Source organism: Pollicipes pollicipes, unplaced genomic scaffold (genome assembly GCF_011947565.3).
Source record: "Pollicipes pollicipes isolate AB1234 unplaced genomic scaffold, Ppol_2.1 Scaffold_3447;HRSCAF=4054_pilon_pilon_pilon, whole genome shotgun sequence".
NCBI classification, from domain to species: domain Eukaryota; kingdom Metazoa; phylum Arthropoda; class Thecostraca; order Pollicipedomorpha; family Pollicipedidae; genus Pollicipes; species Pollicipes pollicipes.
The window spans coordinates 32,883,277-32,893,962 of record NW_023596297.1 but is presented as its reverse complement, the minus strand read 5'-3'; the positions used below and the strand labels follow the sequence as shown (position 1 = coordinate 32,893,962).

The 10,686-nt window shown below is 47.9% G+C and overlaps 1 protein-coding gene across 1 annotated transcript in view; it reads left to right on the top strand.

Annotated features, from left to right (window-relative positions):
• Positions 1 to 10,321, top strand: part of LOC119092464 (soluble guanylate cyclase 88E-like) — a 35,260-nt gene extending 24,939 nt beyond the window's left edge. Inside the window, exon 7 of the mRNA XM_037215426.1 lies at positions 10,290 to 10,321. Within this exon, the coding sequence (XP_037071321.1) occupies positions 10,290 to 10,321 (32 nt within the window). The remainder of the gene's footprint in view (positions 1 to 10,289) is intronic.
• Positions 10,322 to 10,686: the final 365 nt, after the last annotated feature.

The following is a 10,686-nucleotide window of genomic DNA, read 5'->3' as shown; positions in this document are numbered from 1 at the left end:
TCTCTCTCTCTCTCTCTCTCTCTCTCTCCTCTCTCTCTCTCTCTCTCTCTTCTCGCTCTCTCCTCTCTCTCTCTCTCTCCTCTCTCCCTCTCTCTCTCTCTCTCATCTCCTCTCTCTCTCTCATCTCTCTCTTCTCTCTCTCTCTCTCTCCCTCTCGCTCTCTCCTCTCGTCTCTCTCTCTCTCTCCTCCTCCGCTCTCTCTCTCTTCTCTCAGTAACGGAGCAGGTGTTACTAGGAGGAAGAATGCACGGATGTGTGTTCTGAATCATCGCTGTCCAAACAGATGTTGTAAACTAGTCATTCTTAGAAAATGGGGAAAACGCTGGGTAACATGACAAATAGCGCTGCATAACGGGCATGGTGAGAGCATCGCACGAGACCGTAGCGCCGCAATTGCCCGCAGACTTCAACACCGCGTGACATATAGCACCGGAGACTGCAGCCGGAGAGCGGGGTCTAACCACGTCGTGGGCCAAAGGTTGCTGACCAAGGACTACACAACCCTAGCCATCATCCTGGTATTCCGTCCAAGCTTACGCACTGGATGGCTGTAGACCCACTCACATGGAGTGAATGTGGCAGGCACTAGCTAGCAGCCGCCCTGACTAGATGAGGCTGGCACCGCCCATCTCCGCGTGATTCAGCTGCGCTGCAATACTGCACCCTTCATCCTCTCCCCACATTCACTATCCTGAGCAACTCTAGATGACATGGCAATTATCTATGCGGTTGGTGTATGCTCAGCTTGGAGGGCTGAATCACGTCTGTAATCAAAGGAATATCTTTGTAAATAATTTGCTCCGAAGGCTGAAGCAGCATATTTGGACCAGCTGAGGTAAAAGGCATTTGGCAATTGATATCAGTTTAAATGACAAGTTCTCTTGTTTTGAACCTGAGCACATGTGTCTCAAAAGTATATAGATTTATAGTGTCTGCCTGTTTTATTAACATCTCTGGGATAACGCAACGAAACGCATTATACAAATATATATTTTGCCAAGCAATATCATAGAAAAACGCATTTTGTTGGCACCAGGATATTGGCCGGACTCTCTTCCATGTTGCGAGATTGTGTCCTGTTCGAATTCATACATTCAATCCCTTTATTTTGGTAATGCGGTCGGATGGCTGGCTGCTCGACTTGCCTTGGTTTATCGTCAAAGTATTTTGTCGTATGCCGCTGCGTTTCGTTTTCAGTCTGAATTTAAAAAGCCATTGTTCACCACGATTTGTTTGGTTTCTACGCGTTCTGAATACAACCCTGTCCAGTCAAAGTGATGTTTAAATGAATGTCTAAGGAATGATCTTATAACGCTACTTTAGCAGACGATTCTGGAAGTGCTACTTTTGTGATTTTGTTGAAGATGAGTGATTTTGTACGCACAATGGTCTGTCTTAGCGATAGTGCAAGGACGAAAGCCAAGAACCTCTGAGCTGATAAAGAGGAGCGCAGAAAGAAGTGTTTTTCAAACAGTGCATTTGAATGCGCTGTCCGCAATTTCCAGGCCTATGCGAGGCTATTACCAAGACATCAGCTTAAAATTAAACATTGTCATTGGGAAGCTTGAAAGTGTATTATTGCAGCAACGGCTTTTAAATACATTGGTTAAGGTCTAAAGCCCTAAAGGATAGATTTTCGGCATGGTAGCGTGCTACCTTTTAAATGGACGTCTTAAAAACTCGAAGACTAAATAAAAAGGCCCTGGAAGAGTGGCCGAAGCAGACGTCATCGACGTTTCGGCCAGCGGTGAGTGATGCGCAAACCTGCGGCACGGAGCCGTTCGGGCGCATCTTGTGCCCCAGTTTCGCGGGAGCGCAAGGGGACCAGCGACTGGTTTGTGCAGGTCGTTTGACCGCCGGGCGAGTTACGACGGCAAAAACAGGCCTCATCCCGCTCGCCGGTTTCGCGATGAACAGCACGGTTGCGACTAAAAAGTCCATGTCTGCGAGGCACCATGCCAATCACCTATGATCAAATGCCTGGCTGGTGGTCTCTAATCTTGACAAACTGTGGCGATTGATGCGTTTGAGTATCAGCTACGGCGTAGTAGGTTGCCCAACGTGATTTTATCTACTGAAGGTTGCTATGATTCATTCATGAAGACGTGCGCGTCGTACGCTATTTTGCAATTCTCTGCCACATGAATGGGTGGTCAGGAGAGCCGCTTTATACAATGCGACCAGCTATGGTAAACATTAATAATGCGTGCATTGCGACCACCTGGTCGAGGGGGTTGTCCCGAAAACCGGACGATTTTCTTAACCTTTAATCTGAAGCTCATGGACCTTGAAGCAGCTGTCAGCAGCCGATCCATTTGTCAAATTCTGCCAAAGCGCTGATTTCCTTGCAAGGTCATTTCATGGACATGACGCGTTTGAGAAACGCTCGTGCGGTTGAATGTATTTCTATTGGCTGCGATTCGAATTCACTTTCGAATTCGGAACTTTTCATTTAGTTAATCACTTCGTCTGAACTCTTCCCGATCAATGTCTGCCACACAATCAGGTCACATTGAGATCGCTAAGATCGCCAGAAGGTCATGTTAGAACACGCTTTAAATAGCTGTTTATGCTCAAACGAGCAGTGCCGTCAACTTGTGGTAAATAAGTTATCACATTTCGAGACTAATGTCTCAAGTCAATCGGCCCCATCAGGTAGCCGTAACTCAACCCATGTCATGTGAATTGTAAGAGTTGCACGCAATGCATAACCTTTGGAATAAAACGTAGTATTAATCAGTTTTACTTAACCTGGTATTACCCAGAGCTCGGCGATGGCTTAACGATCTTTCGTGTGTTCCTGATTTAGAGATGAGATGCAAGAAAATTGTTCAATGTTCTAGAAAACCTAAAGCTGTGAGTGAAATCGTCAGGATTTTGGGGGAATTTCTGGGATAGGATAATCAGGGCCATCGTTAAAACTTCGAATCTCCCCAATAAAATAGCTGCATGTTAGCACAACCGCGCTCTAAAGAAGAGTAGCAAAAATAATCTACAAGGTATCGGCAAATGACATGGCAAGTAGTAGAGGAAAAAGTAAAAGTAGCTGCAAGCTGCCGCAGGTGGGGAAACACTCCAAGCGGATGGCTAATCGATGCTTACCAACAGCCCTGCTCAGACATTGGTTGCTGAATTTGAAGCAACGCGCCTTTTGCGGCGTAAAAGGGCTGCACCGTGGTGGTGGTCCTGACAGATGTGAGTGTCATCATCTCGTGCATGAGATCGAGGCGTAGATAAATGCAGTCAGCGCCTTTGGGAAGACATGAAAGTGGTCATTGTCCATGCGCTGGATTCCCAGAGGCCCGACACCAGAATCAGGTGGTTTATCTCAAACACAACACAGACACGAGGAGGATGAACTCACTATTTGCTTCCGCGTAATGCTAATGTGATGCCTTGCTAAAGCGATCAACATTGCCAGTCAACCGATCAGCTAAAAAGTTACAAACCTGTAAAGGGACAAAACACACGTGATAAAGTGTTACGACCGGCGAACATTATAGGATGCTACCAGATGCCTTGGCAGGCGGCGAGAGGCAGGACAAGTCTGGTCGACCTAAATTTCGGGGTGTCTCAACAGCTTCATCTCGCAACCCTATTCAGTAATCAAATTTTCCACAACCCCATATTATTCAGGAGGCGCCCGGATCACCCTAGAGTCAAAAGTGACACACCCGCGCATCTGGCGTTCTCAGGGGATCAAAAGCTCCTACTCTTTGCACGAGGTCTAACAAAGGACAGGCAACAAGGATAAAAATTGGACCTGACAGCTTTGCCGAGGTCACAGAAAGTGTTGCGAAATAATGAGTTATTGCCTGACTCAAGTGGTGATGGAGGCAAGTATTCAAGCCAGGGTATGTCCTATATTATGCTTCTGAACTTGTGTACAACAAACTGCTGGAACAAAATGTGCAATGTAGTAGTGATGAGCCACGAAATAGACTACAGTTATGCAATACGGAGTGCTGTGCATATACTGCAAGAGTAATGAGAGGTGGGCTGGTACGTGTAATCCTCACTGGGTAGGAATACTTCTGGCTGTAAGCCCCCCAGCTATATGAAGCGTGACTTTAAGCCAGCTGTGCCCAGACATCTTCTATCATGCATGATGTTCACACCTGACCATTTGTGAACAAAGTGTTGCGTACTGATATAATTCTTAAAGTTTCAAAGCACTGAAAGCACTTACCTTCAAGGCCAAAGCACCTTTAAAACCAACTTGCTATAGGAGGGAAAGGCTCCAGCGTCGGTTAAACATCGCTATTGTATCACATCGTGTAATCACTATCTCCTAGTATATTAAAGGCGGTCGACTAGTTATAAGAACTCTGAACTCATAATTATTTCAACTTGACATGTCAGGTCCTGCAATATACCGTAAAACTGTAATTAGACGTTTTAGTTAGGCCAGTGGGATAATTCTGTGCATACGTCAACATCTCCTAACACAAAAGCGAGCGAGGGACCAAATACAAAGCGAGAGAAGGAAATAAGAGTCTCACTTAAAATTGCATGCGCATGTGATGTCCGTGCGTTGTCTTCCATATTCAAATGTCCTAGACAAGTGCAGTGTCTAAGCTGTAACGTCGCAGTTAGATGCTATTGCTCAGGGAAGCTCAATGCGGCGGTTTGGCATTGCAGAAATGAGGTATTGCACAGTGACGTCACTGGGACCTGGCGCGAAACACTAAATATACACAAGCCCGGAAGTCCATTGCGGCGTTGCAGAGAAAATACTGCAATGCGCCAAACACGCATTTATGTTAAGGTTTGTTTTCTTGTGTATTTTCTTTTTGCTTCCATTCTATTATTTATATACGCCTACTTCTCATTCAAATTGTATCACATGGTCTCTTGTGAGTGTCAAAATGTCAAACATTTCCGTACATTTCACGCGGTAATGAGCATGTACTACTGACCACAGAAGTGCGTGGGTCATTAGCGGCTTTGATACCAAAAAATGGTATGCCTTGGCAGTCCGACAAACATTGATGCAGCTCACGCTTTTTATTGGATTTCGCGACTCACTACCAACAACGTAAGGCATTACTAAAAAGTGACCGGTTTAGTATCAGGCCGAAATGGCGTCACTCCCAGTTTTCGTCTCTTAACAAGTATGAGTACAGCTTGAACCGTCGAGTTTTGACAATATGAACATGGTTGTTCAATAACGTCATTTAACTAATACATCCCGGTCATTGAGTGTGCATGTTGTTTGCCCCTTGGGTAAGTACGCGGAAAAAGAGCCTACAGAACGGTGTGCACTCAAGCCAAATGTAAAGCTGGAACATTTTGAGTCTGTCGTGGTTGCAGCATACACAAAGTGAACATAACCACCATATCTTGGTTTTTGCGTTGCCCGCAGTGTATCTAGAACGAAAACTTGAGTTCACGTTGCCAAAAGCACATTTCAGAGATGACATGTTTAGAGGCGATAGCCAGACCTTCAGGTCGGGCTCAGCTTTAGCAGAACAGCAGCACAGCCCGACTCGATATGCTTAGGGGCGATAGCCAGACCTTCAGGTCGGGCTCAGCTTTAGCAGAACAGCAGCTCAGCCCGACTCGATATGTTTAGAGGCGATAGCCAGACCTTCAGGTCGTGCTCAGCTTTAGCAGAACAGCAGCTCATCCCGACTCGATATGTTAAGAGGCGATAGCCAGACCTTCAGGTCGGGCTCAGCTTTAGCAGAACAGCAGCCCAGCCCGACTCGATATCTTAAATAATTGCAGGGCGTTGTGCTGTCACGAGTGCCATGAAAAACGGTCATTCGGCAGTGGAAATAGGTGAAAACACTTGAAACACTGCGACTTATTCAGAGCTTTTCAATTATCTGTATTACAGCTCACAAACTATATCACTCTCTCACATCACTGGCGTGCTGACTGGTCGCATATCATCGAAATAGTTTGTGAAACCGGCTGGGAAAGACCTAAACACCAATAAATCATTCACATTATTATATTTTTATTGCCTCTGACGCAAGCGCGCGGCCCAAGGCTGCCTTTTTTGCATTACTGACCAGTGATGTTAACCGACCGCAGACCAACTGCGAGGTCACCACAAGGGACGACTGGGCTGAGGTTTCGTTATGTCATTTCAGTTTTTTTCCGCGCACACGTCTCGCTTCTTTAAACACTGGTACAGATGCCCTAGTCATTCAGAGGAAGCCTTTCCCAGCCACACTGCCTTGATGTGTCGGAGGAGCGATCATGGTACGGCCGTCTGACTGACGTCCCCTCCACACAACCGTCCCAAACTGGTGGGCGCGTTATACGCAGGACTGTGGCCGTGTATGTCGTTTCTTAACGCACACTTCATATTTGACGCCGGTGGTGGTGTTGTGTCTCAACGGCAGGATGCTTTATGTATGACGATGGGGATGGGCTTGAGACTTCCTGCCGGCTGTGTTTTCGGGTCTCCTAGTGAGATCTGCGCGATAGATTACAACTGTCTGATCATTTCGGTGCTTCGTAAAGTAGCCCACCATATTCGACACAGACAGGCATACCGTCCTCCCACAGTACGCACAATCGTCTTCAGTCTCAAATCCCACCGCCATATATAGTCGCATGCACCTCTCCTCTCCGAAAACCGTTGAGCTGCTGTGAAAAGGTGGGTCTGGTTTTCTCTGGTGTGGAGAAGTAGATCTTCATCCACCAGCCGTCGTGTCTCCCCGAGTGAGTCCCGGATGTTATGTTACACCTCTTCTTTACCTGAATTTTGATTGGAGCTATCTAAAGCAAGATAGTTTTATGGAATGATTGAGCCGAGGAAATAGCATCACGGATGCACCAATGTTTTGAACTATCTGCCTCGCCTGGTGCACGTGCGCACAGTCTCTGTGTGTACACGCATTGTGCCTGCCTCACACACCGGACAAGGACAATTATTCCGCCCGAACAATGATTCCGTCCCTAAGTCCGCAAAAAGGCTTAACATTGGTATGATGTACTTCAGCTCTCGCCGTATGAACCTAAAGCTCTAGAATTCGGAACGGTCTGTAATTCGAAACGCTCAAACACTAATCTTAGCCTTTACGGTCATTGCTTTTTGCGGAATTTAATTTGGAGGACTAATTAGCGCTCATACTATAGCATACTCATCTCACATTCCCTACTGGGCGGGCATCGTTTATTTTGTAGCTCGTTCATTCATTCTTTCAGCAATTTCTCGTATGTTCTTGCCAATATCGCTCACCTCTGAACAAGACATCATGTCGCAAGCACACAAGGTTTGAGAAGACATTTGTTTATTATCCTATCTGAGCCGCTTCCGAGTAGACAGTCTTTCAATAACTCATTCAGTTGAAGCAATCGTATATATATATATATATATATATATATATATATATATATATATATGTATATATATACATATACATAGGCACACATTTATAAAATATATAAAAACATATAAATATACATATATACAAACCGTTCAGATGTAGCCTTTCATAAGAGCTCAGCCTATCCATATGTCCTTGAGTCCTGCGGGCAGAGGTCCAGCGGTACAACGTTCACACGCTTGTGCACAGTCACGTTGCAAATTGACTAGTCTCGAGCTTTGTCAGACCTGGCAGCTCTTGCAATGAAAGTAACTGGTTGGTTTGCAAGGGGATTGTGGTTTCTGTTCATTTTAGATTTATGTTATCATGGTCATTTGAGTTGCGCGCTTAAGCAGTGTTAATGACCCCTTTTTGGTTCAGGCGAACCGAGGCCACACTATATTGGAGACCACCTGGAAACAAGACGGCATTGTCCGCTTCCCGACAGATAACTGACGTCGCTATGGGCCGGATATTATTGTGATTCGCGGACGTTACTTCATCAGCCGTCGGCGGCTCTGTGGCCCGGCGACGCGACACTGCCGCAGATCCGGCCGGGCCAGAGACCTCAGCGGGTGTCCACTGAACTGTCATTGATGACGGATGTCCTCACCACCGACGGGCGATCCCTTCCAACTCGCTCGATAACCCCGGAAAGCTCCCCTCCCCTCCCGGGAGCAGTCCTCCCGTGACGAGCCTGGGGGAGGGGGGAGGGTGCGAGCGACGGGGACGCCAGCCGGCGGGTTTGTCTTGTCCGAGCCACTGGCAGCCACCAGCTGGCTGAGCGCCTCCACTTGACCTGTGGTCTGGCGGTGACTTTTATGTCTGTAGGCTGATGCATTCCAGACTTAGAATAGAATATGCTGCAGGTCACCGCAATGCCAATTTCGAAATAATACCAAATATGTTTCGTTTTCATCCAAAGTGCAAGAAAGTCTCGCTCTCTCCTCCCACCCTCTCTCTCTCTCTCTCTCTCTCTCTCTCTCTCTCTCTCTCTCTCTCTCTCTCTCTTCTCTCTCTCTCTCTATCTCTCTCTCTCTCTCTCTCTCTCTCTCTCTCTCTCTCTCTCTCTCTCTCTCTCTTCTCTCTCTCTCTCTCTCTCTCTCTCTCTCTCTCTCTCTCTCTCCTCTCTCTCTCTCTTCTCTCTCTCTCTCTCTCTCTCTCTCTCTCTCTGTCTCTCCTGCGTGACAGCTGATTCGCACAGTGGTAAGAAATTTAAGTTTCCTGTTTCGTTCATATGGATCATTGCAATTATGACGAGCGTCGCCGACATCTATCATTTCCTCCAACGTGCTTAACTGTTGCTCTGCTTTTTTAGTGGACCAACTGGGCCATGTCTGACTATCTGAAGAAGCAAAGCAACAGTCCAACATATTTAACTGAACCATCCTGAGAATTTGCATGTGAAAATTGTCGATCGCTTGTCAGCACATACACACGATCCGTGGTTTTTAGTTAATGTGCGGTATGTCACTCATTACTGGAATGCCCTTCTGCCAGCATATATAAGTGAACGGATGTCTTTTCCACGCGAAGAATTGGTAGCTAGATACAGATACCTTTTGTAATCCGTCGCATATCAAATGGTACGTGCATTATGCGAATGAAATTTAGAAAATAGTTTTCAGACAGACATGCTCGAACTAGTACACGTAAACAGGGCGTTTTTCTGCGGTATCCATTCCGAGTGTCTCCCCCACCCCCTCCCGCAAATTCCCCTCTGCTCTTATCTGAGCCGCCATGCACACGGACGGAGACCGGCACTGCCGCCCAACCCACTCAGCGGGGAGCCCTGGTCCGATTATTGCGACCAGACCCGGCGGGTAGAAAATAGCGCAAACCCTGCTTACCTGCTTGCCTTGTCTGCTTGCTTGCTAGTTGACTCAACATACATTGGGTCTAATTCACTAACACCACGGTGTGTCACCAAATGCTGATCTATTCTGGTTGCCAAAGACTGAAATTGACTTAAAAAGCGTCTGATACCGGCATGCTCATGGTCAGCGGAGTGTTTGGGCCTGACTTCAGTGCAGTCAGCACTGACTTGTTTTCATTTCTGCATACGCTGCACGCATCAACCTGACATCGGTGCCGACGTTTGCTCCCCTTCCACGATAACCCACACGGTCCGAAGCGAAGCATCTCCGCCCAGCCTGGCCCTCAGCGTGCTCGATCCTCGGCGCGAGCGAGTTCCACAGCACGGCAAAGGTATTGGAAGTAGCCCACAAACGCTACCTTACGAGGCCAGAAGTATATAGAGAACTAACACTCAGCTAAAGACAAAGGATGGAGACTGTGAGGAGTTGCCATTTTCCTTGTGATGTGCTTGCCGACTTGGAAATAGTTGCAGATTCAGCGCCCCTGTCAAACATTACAAAAAACTTATAACGTAGTGCCATGATTGAGAAATGTGAAAAGCGATATCCATTATGCAGATATCTATGGCAGCAAAAATAGTACATCGCCTTTGCCACATAAGTAGGGTAACAGATGCACAGGGGCCTGGGCGACGTGTTGCCGTATAGGCACGCTCTGAATATACTGCAATTTGACTCCGCCTCACACCGGCTCACGTCTTGCGAAGGAGGCGGGTACGGCGTGATTTCAGGAATCGCAGTTTCGATGTCATAGGTTGCAAAGCATAACCGGATTCGGTGTCACCAACTTAGCAATCACAGTTGGTTCAGATGCATGTTAAGTACACATCTAGTGACTTGCATAACTTCAATCTATCAATGTTGAAGTGGCAATGCTCGTCTTGCTGAACACATTATATCGTTCATAAGCCCTTCACAGTCAGTAAAGGGGTTGTGTCATTAAAGTCAATTATCACTGCTCGTACATCGCGTTTGTTTGCCTCTACGTCTCCAGCAATGGGCTCGTCAATGGTCATAACACGCGGCCGTCAGCGAGCACGTGCAGGCCTGAGTCCCCGGTGGCTGCCCGCCCCACTCCCGTGGCCAGAGCTGACCGAGACGACCGTTGACCAGCGGTGACCGGCGGTGACCGGCGGTGACCGGCAGTGACCGCCCGACGTACGACCGGCCGTTGTCGCCCTGGATCGGCGGGGAAAGGGCACGGGCGCGAGCCCCGCGGCGCCACCAGCGTGGCCGTATATAACCGGCGTCCGCCGCTGCCCAGGCATCAGTGGTGATCGGTACTCTGAGCTGACTCGACCAAGGTGAGCGCAGCCGAGGCCAGCGGGCGCCGCAGTCGGCATCGGCCGCTCGGCGCCGACGCCGACCCGCAGGCCGACGGCGGCGGCGGCGGCGCTGACAAGGGCCTTGTCAGAGGGTCGCTCGGACGGACTGCCGGACTGGGGCGCGCAGGGGGCGTTGTGACAAACAACTGTTGGGTGCTG